General features: G+C 36.6%; 1 protein-coding gene across 11 annotated transcripts in view; it reads left to right on the forward strand.

Moving 5' to 3' along the window:
- The window catches only part of CADPS2 (calcium dependent secretion activator 2), a 708,547-nt gene that overhangs the window by 542,351 nt on the left and 149,637 nt on the right, over window positions 1–16,559 (forward strand). For all 11 annotated transcript variants that reach the window (XM_078154013.1, XM_078153999.1, XM_078154004.1 and 8 more), the window contains exons 14-15: window positions 11,472–11,573; window positions 15,687–15,750. In XM_078154013.1, the coding sequence (XP_078010139.1) occupies window positions 11,472–11,573; window positions 15,687–15,750 (166 nt within the window). The remainder of the gene's footprint in view (window positions 1–11,471; window positions 11,574–15,686; window positions 15,751–16,559) is intronic.

A 16,559-nucleotide genomic window follows, 5' to 3' on the forward strand; every position in this document is an offset into this window, starting at 1 on the left:
ACATTCCTCATAGGAAAGGGTAAGTTGGGGGGGGGGGGGGAAAATCCTGTAAAAGACAAACGAAGACCAAAGGTTCCCATTTACCTACTGGTCATTTACAAAATCAAACAAGTATCATATAGTTGTGAGATTCTCACTATTGTGAGAATCAAATGAGATAATATTTGTAAGGCACTTAAAGCAGTGCCTGGTACATACTAGGTGCTTCATAAATGCTTGTTTCCTTTTTTCCCTCCCCTGCCAACAAACACACAGACACTAATGAATTAAAGAGAGCAATTAAATTAGGAAGAAATTTATCTCTGAGATTAACAAGGATTTCTTGTGAAAGACTAAATAAATAGCAAGGTTTGTTTGTTTTTTAAGTGAGTTTTGGAATGACTGACATTAGGATAATCTCCAGAACAAAGACGTAGGGATGAACACGGAAAAGAAATGTACAGGAATTCACCCAAGTCAACTACAATACGCTCCACACAAATAGAAAAGAGCACAGCTCCTTCTCATCTCTGTGTAACGACAAGGGCTAGGCTTTCTGTTTCTTTGTTCCCCAAGTGCTTCGCAGGTGTTAGGAAGGACTAAATAAATGTTTAATAATAATGATGATGATTGTTCCTCATTACAAATATTACAAATATTATGAAGGATAGATCAAAGAAGGCAGAGAGACCATTGAGGAAGCTATTAGAATGGCCCAGGTAAGAGGTTATGAGGGCCTGAATTAGGGGCAGATGAAAGAGATATTATGGAGGTAGAATTGAAAGAATTTGGCAACTGATCACATGGAAAGCAAAGGAAAGAAGTAAAGTTGATTGGGAGGAGAGTTGTTCAATTAAAGTTAGAAAGGGGTGATTTTTGGAGAAAAGACTGAGATCCATTTGCGTCACATTGCATTTGAGGAGGAGGATGTGGTACTGGAGCTCGAGAGGGAGGAGTTACATACAAAAGGATTATTATTATTATTGAAGACATGGCTGAGAATTAAATTGCCAAGGAAGAGACGATGACAGAGCCTCAGGGAAAGCTGACACTAAAGGAATGATTAGAGGTAAAAGAAACAACTGAGATGGGGGAGGTAGAACCACCAGTGTAGGGCAGGGGAGAGCACAGGCCAATAGGAAGTGCTAGGAGGGCAGAAAGTCAGGAGTGTCAGATGAGGCAGGTGGAACAAGGAGAATAAGAATTCAGAAAAGTCTGTTGAATTTGGCAATTAAGAAGTTAGTGACTAGAGGGTGTAGTCACTGTAGAGAGAAGTAGATAGAAGTCAAATTGCAAGGGTCTAACAATTAAATAAGGAAATAGTTAGCAAGCATAGGTTATGGGAACTCTGTAGGCCATTTGGAGGGGTCATAATGAGGATTAAATGAAATAATGTCGGTGGAGCAATACATAAATTTCAGTTGCTATTACTATCATCATAATCAATAAGGACAGATTAAAAAGGTGCATTTATTAAGCTGATCCATCTTTCCCTGTCCCTGTTTATAGAGCAATTAAGAGATATCACTAGCTGTATCTCTCATTATACGTGCCTTCATGATCTACCTCACAGTTATGAGAACACTTTGTAAACCTTAAAACCCTAGATAAATGTAAGCTATTATAATTATTATTATAATGACATATGATTTATAGACTATTCTTATATGAACTGGGTAGGATAAAACCTGTAGCTGCAACTTTCTCTGAAGGTCCAAACTTATTATGGAGCTTTCTTGACCTGTGAAACAAGTTTTTAACCTGTTTTGAGATCCTGATCTTAATTGGGTTTAGGGAAACCAATCTATTTGGGTTCTTTAATATCACCTTGGTCATGTCACTCCTCTCCTTAGAAGTCTTCACTGTCTCCCTATTGCCTACTAAGTAGAGTTCATAAAAAAACAAACAAACAAAAAAAAAACCCTTAAGCTCATAGAGGCAGCTAGGTGACATATTGGATAGACAGCTGGATCTTCAAGTCAGCAAGTGTAGTACAAATACTGCGTTAGCCACATACTAGCTCTTTCTCCTGGCCAAGTCACTTAAACTTTGTTTCCCTCAGTTTTCTCAGCTGCAAAATGAGGATAATAATAGCACTTACCTCATTGGATTGTGGTGAGGAGCAAATGAGATATTTGTAAAAAGCTTTTAGTATAATGCCTGGCATATTGTAGGCCCTATGTACTCATTCCCTTCCTTCTTTCACTCTCTCTTATAAAAAAAATAACATAAGATTTTGGAACCAGAAATGAACTGGAAAACGATGAACTGAAAAACCATTTAGATCACTTCATTTTATAGATGACTAAACTGATACCCCAAGGCATACCCCAGGTGACTTGTTTGAAATCCCAGAGATGGGGACTTCCACTTCTGGGAGCCAAGATGGCAGAGTGAAAAGGTAGTTGCTGTCACCCTCCCCTATCAACTTCTGAAAACCCGGAAAATATCACCCCAGAAAAAAAAAAAAACCCTGGGACAGCTGAACTAGAAGAAAGATGGGGGAACAACAGTGCAGCAACCCAGCAAACCTGTCTCCCAGTGCCTCAGCAAAAATAAGGGAAGCAGCACTACAAAGGGCCTCAGGCAGATAAGCACGCTACAGCATTTATCTGAAAGGAGATGAAGAAAACAACCTAGAGTCTTCCTAAAGTCCCAGCCTTGCTGATTCCAACCCAACTGTCAACCAGGAGGAGATCCTGAAACCCAGGTGGTAAAGCAGGCAAACACCAACACCTAGACCTCCTAGTGCCTCAGCAAGGGCAGGGGAACTGGTGGAAACCAGCTCAGAAAACCACCAGGTGCCTCGGCACTATACCTCAAAGGAATCTCCCAGTGCATTAGCAGAAAGGAGAGAGGCAGCATTGCAAGGGGCCCCAGGCAGATAAACACCCTGCAGCACCCATCTAAAAGGAGCTGAAGAAAGCTAAAGGAAAGGAAAAGCAGGCAACCTAGAATTGCCTGAAAGTTCCAGCCTTGCTGATTCCAGCCCAACATGAGGTAAGCTGCCAAAACCCTACAGCCTCCAATTGCCAACATAAGAGGCCCCAGCACACAAAGCCAGTGACCAAGACCTAGGCTCCCAACACAAGAAGGTTGGGTCAGTGCCCTCTGTTCCCCAGCAGGAGAGCTCAGTCTCTTTAAAGGCCAGGGAATAAAGAAACCATGAGTAAAAAGAAACATACCATAGATTCATATTATGAGAAGAGTGAAGATCAAGACAGAAATTCTGAAGAGGACAACATTGTCAACAAACCCACATCTGCAACATCAAAAGGGAATATGAACTGGTCTGAAGCCCAAAAAGCCTTCTTAGAAGAGCTCAAGAAGGATTTTAAAAGTCTAATGAGAGAGGTAGAAGAGTCCTTAAAAAATACAATTGGCCAATTGGAAAAAAAGTACACTGAAGAAAACAAGTCCCTAAAAAACACAATTGGCAAACTGGAAAAAAAGTACACTGAAGAAAACAAATCCCTTAAAAATACAATTGGCCAATTGAAGAAGGAAGTACAAAAACTAACAGAAGAAAACAATCTGTTAAAAACTAGAATTGGGCAAATGGAAACTAATGACTCTATGTGAGAGCAAGAATCAGTCAAACAGAAACAGAAAAATGAAAAAAATGGATGAAAACATAAACTACCTCATCGGTAAAACAACCGACCTGGAAAATCGATCCAGGAGAGACAATTTAAAAATCATTGGACTACCTGAAAATCATGATGAAAAAAAGAGCCTGGACAGTATCTTTCAGGAAATCATAAAGGAAAACTGCCCAGAAGTCCTAGAACCAGAAGGTAAAATAACCATAGAAAGAATACACCACTCACCACCTGAAAGAGATCCCAAATTGACAACACCAAGGAATATAATAGCAAAATTCCAAAATTACCAGATGAAAGAGAAGGTGCTGCAAGCAGCCAGAAAGAAACAATTTAAATATCATGGAACCACAGTCAGGATTACACAGGACCTTGCAGCTTCTACATTAAAAGACCGCAGGGTGTGGAAGATGATATTCTGTAAGGCAAAGGAGCTTGAATTGCAGCCATGGATCAACTACCCTGCAAAAATGAGCATGATTTTTCGAGGGAGAAGATGGATATTCAATGAAATAGGGGACTTCCAAACCTTCCTGACAAAAAAGACCAGAGCTCAACAAAAAATTTGATCTTCAAGTCCAAGATTCAAGAAAGACATAAAAAGGTAAATGGGACAGAAAGATACAAAATGTTGTTAATAAGGGCAGACTGTTTACATCCCTACAAGGGAAGATGACACTTGCAACTCTTGAGAACTGTATTGTTATTACACCATGTTAAAGGAGTATACATAAAGGAGTGGATATTAGTTAACTTTGATGTAATGATAAAAAAAAATCTAATCAAGTTTAAATGGATCCAAGTAAGTGGATTAGTCTGATCTTAGAAAATGTACTGAGAAAGGAGGAGGCAGACAAGGGTAAATTACATTACAGGAAAAGACAGAAAATCCTATTACAGCAGAGGGAAAGAAGGGAGGGGGTGAGCATTGTTTGAACCTTACTCTCATCAGATTTGGCTCAAGAAGGGAATAACATAATCAGTTAGGTATGGAAATCTAACTTGCCCTATGGGCAGTAGGAGGGAAAAGGGGAAAGAAAAGGGAGGGGGATGGAAGGGAGGGAAGAAGCAGTGGGCAAAGGGGAAGAGGGGAGAGGGGGAAAATGGAAGGGAGAAGAGACTGAAGGAGGCGGTGGTCAGAAGCAAAGTATTGGTGAGGGGGGTAAGTGAGAGGGGAGAAAGAAAAGCATGAACAGGGGGGTAAAAGGATGGAGAAAAAGACACAGATAGTAATCATAACTGTGAAAGTTGAATCGCTATCTTTTTTTTTCTCTTCTGTTGAGTTTTGTTTCCTCTTTCTGATGGTTCCTCCTATTGGTTTTAATTTTTACTTACAACTTCACTAATGTGAAAATATGTTTAATAGGAATGTAAAGGTATAGCCTATGTCAGATTGTGCACCATTTTGGGGAGGGAGGTGGGGAGGAAGGGGGAGAAAAATTTTAAACTCAAAAGCATATGGAAGTGATTATTAACAAATCAAAATAAATTAATAAAAAAGAAAAAAAAAAGAAATCCCAGAGATGAAAGGGGACAGAGCCAGGATTTGAGCCTGAGTCTTCTGACTCCAAAAGTATTGCTCTTTCCATTACAGGTTGATCTTTATATGATATTCAAAGCCTTCCATGATTTGGCACCCAGCTTTCCTGGCTTACTGTATGCTTCTTACCCCACATAATCTCAGCTCCATCCAAACTGGACTCTTCTCTTTACCCTGAATGGGTCCTGAGCTTTCCCACCTTGGCTCACATTCTAGTCTTCCCTTCTTCATACACTGAATTCCTATCTGGTCTTTAAAACCTTTAAATCTTAAGGTAATGCTAACCCTTCCGTGAAGCTATACCTGATCCCCCACCACCTGCCAAAATAAAAAGACCAAAAAATCAGTAACAGACTTTTCACTGGTAGAAATCCCATGTTAACTGAGCACTATGTACACTTATCATGCATTCTTTGTTAAGCTAGTGAGAAAGCATGGCATAGTGGATAGAGAGGCAAGAAAACCCAGTTTCAAGTTTTGCCTTTGACACATACATGCTGTGGGGTCCTCACTTAACTCAGTGCCTCCTGGAAGACTGTAGATGGTAAGTGGCAGTGTAGATGCCTATCTGCATTGATAAATGGAGTTTCCTCATTGGGAGTTCAGTATGCCAATGAAATTAAAGGTCTGGTCCAAAAAATTAGGTCATATAGTTATTTGTGTGTGTGCCACATTCCCCTACTCTTGAAGGCAAGGATCATGTCTAATCCAAATTCTGTATTTCCCATGACACCCTGTACAATGTCCTGCATCCAAAAACTAAACAATAAACATTTGCTGAATTGCATTGACATCTTTGATGCATATGGCAAATGCATAATTAACTCTAATGAAAGAAGCCAAAAAGTGCCATATTTTCAGAGTCACTTCCTCCTCTCTGTTTTAGTTGAGACTTTAAAGAAACTAAAGGTGGCAGATTTCATTTACTAAGCTATCAGTAATGAAGTTAGGTACAGAAGGCTGTATTCCAGTCTCTAAAAATATATACTTTTTTTTATGCAATCTCAATTAAACAGCAGATTAAATGATTTCTAATATATATTTTTAATTTTTTTTTACAATTTATATGCAGTAAAGACACGAGGAGATATAAGCAGTACCTGAGCATAGAGCTCAGAGGAACTGGATTCTAGTCAAAATTCTGTCATTGACTAGCTGTGTCACATGCTCTGTCTGACACTCAGTTTCCTAGTCTTTAAAATGAGGATTATCATGTTTAGCTAATTGTTTACCCTCTCCCCAGCTTTGCTTCCCCTCTACACACACACACACACACACACACACACACACACATACACACGTGCCCGCATGTGCTTGCTTCGAATTTTAGATGAGATAATGAAGCATAGAATCTCTCTGTTGTAAAGGACCTAAAAAGTAAATTACTGGGACTTCTATTTGAAACATGGCTGTCTATAACAACTTCCAAAATAAGGGATAGTCCTTCCTCTGCTTAAACCCTTCTAGTGTCATGGAACTCAGTGTTCCCTTACCCTGATTCCCGATATAACAATCCTGTTCTTAGACAACTTTAATTATCATTAATACTTGCCTTATGTTGAGGCAAACTCTTCCTCCCATTAATTTCTACCCATTTGCTCTCTCTCTGTCCTGTGAAGCTAAGAAAGATAAAGATGGTACATCCAAGTGGCAGACATTCAAATATTTGAAAATGGTGGTTAATTCTCCCCCTAACTCCATTCTTCTTCAAGTTTAATGATTATTTCCTAGAGTACATGAAAATATTTTGAAAGATAGAAAGCATCGTACAGTCACACCCTCTCTGGGTAAATCCTTCAACATAAACTTATACTCAGAGGTTGGTTGGGTCGCCAGAGAGAAGTTGCTGCCTCCAGTTCTAGCAGTAACCCTGTGGGTAGCTACTCCTACTCCTGTAGTTTATATGTCCCCACTAATATGTTATTTCTGTGAACAGTAAGCCAGAAAACTTAATTCGCTTTTAGAGAAGAAATTTACTTAGATGATATTGTAAGAATAGTTAACAGAAACATTCCCCCCAAAAGCCTTGGGGGTGTTCTCTCCCTCAGACACACACAGCGCTCGTGGGAAGTGCATGACCAAGACTTAAGGGACAGTGGTAAGGAGTCACATGTTAAGGATGTATGTGTGGCCAAGGATAAGTCACAAGTCATGGCACTCCATGACCTGGAAGTGCTTTCTTGCTTTGTAGAATCTTCACATAGGCCCCTCTCTGCTAGAAGGGCCGCTCAGCTGTTGCCTTCTCTTCTTGCGACAATAACCTGGTCTCTTCACTGCTGTAAAGCAGCCACCCTGCTTGAAGTTGCTTCTTCTCTTTGTGTCCGTCCTTTGCTTTCTGCTGCTGGATGGATGGATGCAGTTCTTATAGCTCTGATGGCATGGCCAACAGAGAAGGAGAAGAGAGAATGCCTCTCTCTCCCTGCTGTACAGGTGAACGGTCTACCTCCTCAGTGCACTCTCAGTCTGGGATATTTCAACTGCTGAATGAATTATTTCTTGTATGTTGTTGTTGTTGTTGCCAGTTGTTTTTCAGTCACATCTGATTCTTCCTGACCCATTTGGGATTTTCTTGGCAAAGATACTGGAGTGGTTTGCCATTTTCCTTCTTCAACTCATTTTGTAGATGAGGAAACTGAGGCAAACAAGGTTAGAGTGACTTGCCCAGAGTCACACAGCTCGTAAGTGTCTGAGACCAGATTTGAACTGGGGAAGATAAGTCTTCCAGACTCCAGGTCTTGTACTTTATTCACTGAGCCACCTAGTTACTTCTTTTATATGGAAACCCAAAAGGCATGACTAATTAGTCATAATTAGCAATCATAAAATTTTGCTTTAATTTTTAATTCTGTGTATAAGATGCATGTTATATTTTGATATGGAAGCCTTTTTACCCATATTAACAAATTAAAATCTCAATTCCTCCATTCTTTATTTAATTTCCTATTCTTTCTACTTTTAGATCATAAAAGTTTCCAAATAATGTATGCTTTATTAATATTAATAATAGTGTTAATAATAATTTAGTGCTTGCTATAATCAACAACACAAAACTTGGCTTAACTGATCTTTTTCTATCTTTTACACTTATTTTTGCTAAAATGCACAAGATCTAGATCTGTATATAAATATTTTTAAAAAACATATAGTATGAGTATGGAAATGTTTTGCATAATTGCACATGTATAACCTATATCAAATTGCTTGCCGTCTTGGGGAGAGGAAAGGGAGAAAGAGAATCTGGAACTCAAAATTTTTAAAAATTAATGTTTTGGGGAAAATAATATACATATATATACACATATATATATATATATACACGTTATATATATATATTTCTTATTATCAGCTAGCAGAATGTCTTGTACATACCATGTACTTAATAGATCAATCAAATGAACCCAATACTTACAATTTGGTTGTTATATTCATTTAAGGCTTTCTGATAGTTCATAACTTAAAATGAGCCATTCAGTAATGTCTCTATTTCATATTTAAGGTATTGGTTTTTTTCAGCTGAAATCCTAATGTGATAATTGACATATTGATATTATGTCATACTAACATGAAATATGTCAATTTCATTTGAAATTCTCATGGATTTTTAAGCTTTTGGTTTCTGGTAAAAGGTTATATTTTGAATAGTGTCAACTATCCGTGTGTCTCAGCTGCAGCTATATTGTTTTAATACCAATTATACTTCCTCATTTCTGGTTGGAAATTCTTTAGAGTTTCCTTGGTAAGCTTGCCGTAGAAAACAAGTCTTTATCTAAGAGGATTACTTTGGATGAATACACAGGCTCTCCTTTCCCTGGATAATATATACACTTAGTCACATGTGTTAATAACTTAGGGTGGAGGGCATTTCGTGCATTCATCATGAACTACATATTCATTTAACTACTTGGAATAGAATCAACACGTGTGAAGAAGTCTAAGTGTTAGGTGCTTTATTTAACATGCCAGGCTGACACCTCGCTTGGTAATACATGTGTCAAAGTGACAACCCCTCAGTATGTAAGACAATTCCTGTTGTGGCGAAGGCTGACCGATGTGACATCGTCCTGGTTTACCTTTCTCACATGTCATTTTGTAGACCCCTGCCTCCTATCTGTCATATATATGACATGCCCCAGTGAGGTTTAATATGACAGAACTCTTTATTTGAATCCTATGGGTGATGATCTCACCTGACAACCCCGAGCATTACCAGTGAAATTCACTCAGATACAACCGTGTTGTGTCTGTCAGAGTGCTGAGGCAAAGTGTCATGCAGTTTATCAGAACAAGGGAGATAAGTTATTTGCTCTTTCAGGTCAAGTTTGTGAAATACTGAAGCAATAGAAATAGGAAATAGTTACATGTGTCTTTAGTACGCTTGGTTTTACTGCTGTCTCTGAAATATTTGAAAATTCAGGAAAGTTCTCTACTTGGACCCAAGTGAAAAGAAAAAATCATTCAGTTGGAAAAAAAAGTTGCTTCATGTAATGATGTCATGAACCCCTGGACCCATAAGTCTTACCCTGCGTGAATAAAGCTAAGCTCCCATTAGTTCTTTTGCCTAATCTTCCATGAACGATTTTATGCTTGTTAATATTAAGACCAGGAAAACACCTGTGCATATCTATGTTTGGCGTGTAGCAGCCGCTCAGTGTAAGAAGGTTGATTTGTCAAAGTATTACTTGAGTTCATTATTATAAAACTGTTTTCAACTTTCATCATCAGCTATACCTAATTGCTATGCTTTTTTATACTTTTCTCTCATTATAGATCAACTTTCTTTTCTATTCTCTGAAAAAATCATGAATGACCAATATTTTGACATTTGGGTTTTTTTTTTTCCCGTGAAAGGTTAACTTAAAATTCTTTCTGATAGAATAAATGTTACTGATGAATTATCCAGAGTAGAAAATCAAACTTTTGGCATTTTATAAATTAAGGATGAGATATAATTGCAGGAAATATTTTTAAAGAATAAACCTAGGTAATTTATGAGTTTATATGAAAACACTTAAATGATTCATCTACACGTAGGAAAAATTCATTCCACTTGAGATGCTTTTGATCTGATTGCTGAATGAAAGGTCTTTATGTCATTGTGATTAAAATGCAACTTTTAAAATTAATTGCTTTAATTTTAATTGACTATAGTTAACAAGCATCAAAGATACATCTCCATGTATATCACAATGAACACATCAAATATAAATCTGTGTCCAAAGTTAATACAAACTGGTTTTTTTTCTTTAATTCTCATGAAATGTGCATTCCTTTCTTAGCTTTTGTATACAATGACACATTTTAAAATGAAAAAAAGAAATAATGGGAAACAATCTCCTGCTTCTAATCTTTTAAGAATTAAAAATGGAATCTTTAGAAAATAGAATTAATAAAGGCAGGAATTACTAATTATCACCAAGGACAGCTCTCATAATTAATAGTTAGGCTATGCAAACATATTGCAGGTTAAGAGGTAAATATAGGTTCAGTATGATTTATATCTAGTTCTATGACCAAAAACATTTTTATATTCAGAGAGTCAGAGTTCAGTAGGGGAATTATAGGTGATCAAATTGTAGAAAGATATAGCTAAAAGTATAAATTCCCCTGACATAGATGTATCTTTACTTTCATTCTGAATCTGAATTAAGGAAGAATTATATTCAGACTCCAATTTTCTTTAGACATTTTTCCTTTTGTGTGTATATACATACATTTATATTTTAATTAAAGAAGCAATACAATCTTTGACAGTAGTGGGAGTTTCTAATTGTATGCATAATATGCATTTCCCCACAAAATTTCTTGCAGGTAAAAATAAAAATATAAAATTGTTACTCTTATTTGGTATAAAAGTAGTTAATATATTTTAAAGTGCATTCAGTAGATTTTTATAATATTATAACTTGTACAACGTTCACTTCTTTGGTTAAATGTTTGGTACTACTAGAAAATACTATTCACAGGCATTTTCAAGGACTTTTCATTGTTTTCTTTAAATCTGGAAAATATTTCTCATAATCCATTACCTTGAACACTGGCTAAAAGAAAATAGTTTAGTGCCTTTCATTCTAGGTCATCATATGAAGGGAATGTTTGTAAATTTATCCAATGTGTTTTATTTATGTAGTAAGCCAGTCTGTATAATTCAAGCTAATAACCTTTGTTGTAGGGGCTTTTCAAGACAAAAACAAGGTCAGAAAATGTCTAGATAATGTAGATTATTGAAATTGTATGGATTTGACATTAAAATACTTTGCAGATCTACACTGGCTACATAGCACCAAGCAGCATATAAAAGAAATCTGTTGTCTGTAATTAAATGACTTTTTCTCTCTCTTTTTTTTTAACAGACCTGATGGAATTGGAACCGTTTCAGTGGAAGAAAAAGAAAGATTTGAAGAGATTAAAGAAAGGCTGTCTTCCCTTTTAGAAAACCAAATTAGCCATTTCAGGTATGGTTTCCCTTGTGTTCACAAGAGTCCTGTTCTCCAATCTATCATTCAAAGGGCCACAAGATTATTCATAACATTGCATCCTTGCTTAAAATCCTACAGTGGCTTCCCGATTGCCTACAGGATCACATCCAATATCCTTAGCCTTGCAAAGCTTTTCTGCAATATCATTTCAATCTACCTTTCAGTGAATACAGTGAAGGGCTCCTTCTTTCATTTGAAATTCCTTTGGTTTTTGTCTTGGTAACTAATCTTGCCCATCTATCAAGGTTCAACTCAAAGTCCTCCTCTTCGAAGCTGATCACACTTTGAGTTCCTAAAGTGATTGCTTCTTCCTCTGCCTTGGCCTTATTACTTGCAATCCATACCACACACTTGATGTATATCATATAGAACCTTATACTGCTAATTATCTTTATATGCTCACTTCCTTGAGGACAAAGACCTTGCCATGTGCTTTTTTTGTGGCCATGTACCTTGCACCTAAAGAGACAAATTAAATATTAGAGAGAATTGAACCATGGATGGAAAGGGTCTGGGATAAAAGACACAAGCAGGCTTATCCTTGGCAAGAAAAAAAAAAACAAGTATCTACCTAAGACTGGAACAAAGAAGGAGTGAATTTTTTGTGACTCAAAAATATGAATGGGCTCACTACTCAATTGAGTTAGTGTCTTTTTAAGAAATTTCCAATTCACTCAATTTTTTATTTCACTGTTTTAACACTAACTTTCTGACCATGAGAAAGCAATTTTACCTGTTTTATCACAAAATAAGATTCAGTGTTTCTTCAAGCTCTAAATGACATGATTTCATTTCTGTGCTAATACTAACTTTTTGTCATATGAAGAAATTGAAGCTAGTTAGTCAAAAGAAGAAAAAAAGTCATGGGTTGACTTGATTATAACCTTCAAGTATATGAGAGATTTTATAACTAGTTTGAAAACAGTTTTTTCTGTATAATTATAGAAGAGGAAAAGGACTTACATTAAAATAGAAGAGATTTCAGTTGGACGTTTGGAATAACTTAGGGGTAATTCTCAGGGAGTTGATACAATCTAGAGGTCTACTCCCAAAAAAAAAATAAACCTGGAGCATTTCTTTCTTTCTTTCTTTTTTTTGGCAGTTGGGGTTAAGTGACTTGCCCAGGGTCACACAGCTAGTAAGTGTCAAGTGTTGGTCTCAGGCTGAATTTGAACTCAGGTCTTCCTGACTTCAGGGCCAGTGCTCTATCCACTGTGCCACCTAGCTGCCCTGAGCATTTATTTCTTGCATATTTATTTTCTCTTTTTTGTATTCATCCCATTTCCATTAGACATATTTACAGCTATTTAACTGTTTCTCATCACAATACAATTATTAAAACTGTCCTAGGGATTTACTCAGACAAATTTATGAAAACAGAGGACCTCCACTGAATGACCAGTTGAAGTCTGTGCTATTTGATCGTTGTGTGATCTTGGCCAAGACACTTATCCTCTCAGTCCTCAGTTTCCTTATCTGTAAAATAAGGATGTCCTCTAAAGTCACTTCCATTGCTAACTCCATTACCCAATTATTGCTTCCAGCACAAAGGTGCAATCAGTGTACCTTGAATCTTGACATAATGACAGTTCAGATATTCATTACTAGTCAACACATATCAAAAAAGCTACAGCAGTAAAATTAGTTTTTGTTAAAAAGAAATCTTATGGTTCATCTATCTAGATATACAGATACTGATATCTAAATTATTCAAGAAAATGTTAAGCAATCCTGAAAACAATTGACAGCCACCTCATCATGTCAAGCCAATATTAATGTTAAAAAGTTGGATGAAAAGAATTTTTTCCTTTTAAATATTTATGTATGTAAATATGTGTACACTTAAGATACAATATATATCTTTTAAAAGAATGGGTTTATATGTATATATGCAAAATATATGCATATGTATAAATATACATGTTTTTGTGTGTTTGTATATACACACATTATCTCAAAAGTCTTAATGTGATTTTAAGCCTTAATAGCTTAACCCTGCACTAAGACTTTTGGGACACCCTGAATATGTAAAAGGCCCTAGTAGTTTCTATCTCTTATTGATTCAGGATTACTTTTACTCCATAAGTGTGTTGAAGTATTTACATATATGTGTATAATGGTAACTAATGCTAATTTAAAACATACCCAGCAGGACTTCAGAGACCTGAAATGCTAAAAGTAATCAAGAGGTCAGTTGCATTCCATTCATAAAGTGTGTTACCTGCAGTTTAATGGGAATAAACAATAGAGAGAACAATGAATGGATTATGCAAATACTCTGAAAAGATTTAGGCAGGAGGAGGGAAATACTGTACAAGAGCCAAATTTGTGTCTTATTTAAAAATGGATTAAGGTTTGTGGGTATACAAGATGATTAGAAACGTGTTGCTGATTTACTAAGAAGGAAGACCACTGTCCCTCCCCACCAAGAAAGAAAGAAGCCAGTCAGCTTAATAAATGTCTCCTTGCCTATTACCCCCTCCCCCCAAAAAAAGTGTGAAGGGAGGGAAAGGAGTCTTTGGGAGAGAGTGTTAGAGAAAAAATGTGGGAGAAAGGCAAATAAATTTCTCAAGGCAATTTTAAAACATTCTACCACCATATTTATGTGACTTTGTGAATGTAGGCTGTATATGAGATCAATAAAAATTTAGCAAAGCTAAAACTTGTGACAGCATAAGCACTTTTATTTTAAAAAGCTATGAACTATTTTTATTGAAATTTAGTTTTATAAAATTATCTGAATTTAAAAATAACATCAAAGTAGAAAATAACTTTTTTTTTTCATATAATGATACTACCCCAGAGATAAAGGTTTATGACCGGATTAAATAGTAATGAAGCAGCTTAGTATAAGGGAAAGTATGCTGGATTTTGGAGTCCAAGGATCTGAGTTTGAAACTTGGCCCTCTCCTTACTTGTAAGACTAGGGACAGTTCACCTAATCTGTAAAATGAAAAGGTTGGAATCCACAATGACTCTAACTCTAATCCTAAAAATCAAGAATTCTTAAGTGGAACAGTGAGTTTATATGAGGAGTTGCATTTAATCCAGTATCTTTAAGGATAAGGAGTTTTGGTATCATTTCTTTATGTTTCCTAAAGGAATATGTTTGCTTTTTAAAAGTGTTTTAAAGTAAAAGTGCTTTTGATTACGAATAATCTGAAAAAAATCAATCCTATTTCTCTTGTTTCAAGTTATCATTTGAAAGATGAATAAGTCATAGCAAGGTGGCACTCTGAGGCCAGTATAGCCCCTGTAACATTGTGAAAGGTTTGCTGAACATAGCTCAAGAAAATAGGGAGAACCCAGCCTAAAATCCCCAGGATAGAAGTGTCCATAACATGCTACATTCTAAGTGGAAAGGGGACTGAAGAGGACCTCCTTCTAAAGAGCGGCCAGAACATATTACCACTTTGTGATGAGAATTTTCTGTGCAACCCATTCACACCTTTCTCAATCTGGTCTCTCCTCCCTCTTCTCCCCATGCACTTGTATGTTCAGAGGATCTATGTAACATACCAAAGAGCTGGTACGTGGACTCAGGTCAAGCAGCTACTGGCTGGTGAAAGACAAGCAGAGGATTTAAGTATGTTATATGGGAAGGTTTATGAATATGATACTGAACAGAGGGTAACTGACAGGGAGCTGGAGAACTACAGTCCTCGCCTAATAGCTAGCATGAGGGTGTCTAGGGCTTCTGTTTTTCAATTGCAGATGTATATGTATGATTTCGTTGTATAATAAGGCTTTTTAAAAAGAATGGAAGAATTTATTATAAAATGCATTTTATTGCTTTTCCCATCATTATCCATATACCACCTTTACATTTCTTAAAGTGCATATTTTACTACCAAAAAGACATAAGATACTTCAGTCTTCACTGCAGTAAGCTCTCTTACTATTTAGGGCATTTATGTTATGAAAGTGAACAAAAATACATGCAGTTGAAAGCTTTTGTGTTGAAATGGTGAAATTGTCCTCCCTTCACTGAATTCCATTATGAATAATTGAACAAGGAATTAATATAGGAGGTTTTAAATTAGATATAAGATGTTTGACCTCTTGTCCCTTTTTTGTTTGTTTTTAAAGGTACTGCTTTCCCTTTGGACGGCCTGAAGGTGCTCTCAAAGCTACACTTTCATTACTCGAAAGGGTAAGTTTTTACTTGAATTTTCATGTGCCGTGTCCTTTTATTATTGAGCTAGTGAGAGTTATGTATTTCTTGACTACTTTTTTTGTCTTTATGATATTTCTCCTTGTGTCCATTATACTCCATCTTCAGTTCCTTCTCCCCACACGTTAAAATCCTTCTCCTCTGCTTCTGTTGCATCTGCAATCCTGTCTTCTGTAAACCTGAGGTTTCACTGGCCTCCTGTCATCCAGTTTATTCTCCCTCCATGAAGCTACAATGATCTTTCTTGTCTTCTGTCCATTCTGAATAGCTCAGTTACCTTCACAAAGATCCCTTCATTCTGCCCTTCTCGCTTTTCTACACATTCACTTCCTCCTCACTCTTACAATGTTCCACTGGTATGTTTCTTTCCACCACACCTCTTGTATCTCCCATTTTTTCTTCCATCTCTCCTCATTTTCCATCCAATATCCATTAGCTCTTCTCTTTCTTTGCATCCAAAACTCACCTCAAGGAGATTCATTTCTCCAATGATGCCTAATCTAATGCACCGTCAATTGTTGTTCAACATGTAGAAATCCATTTTCCCATAATAAGAGAAAAGAAAACAGGATTCCATCCTTGCATATTAAAAGTAACATTTTTCTAGAAGTATACTTCTGTGTCTCATGCAAAATACAAAAATTTTAAAGGAAGAAGCTATTTTATGTATTACAAACAATTAGAGTAGCTAGCGCATCAGTGTGCCATAGCATCTAGATAGCTGGCCACAGAATGAGAAAGACTTTGGTTCGAGTCTCACCCCACCTGTGACCCATAAGCTGTATACA

This window comes from Phascolarctos cinereus, unplaced genomic scaffold, assembly GCF_003287225.1.
Source record: "Phascolarctos cinereus isolate Bilbo 61053 unplaced genomic scaffold, phaCin_HiC Scaffold_1;HRSCAF=81, whole genome shotgun sequence".
NCBI classification, from domain to species: domain Eukaryota; kingdom Metazoa; phylum Chordata; class Mammalia; order Diprotodontia; family Phascolarctidae; genus Phascolarctos; species Phascolarctos cinereus.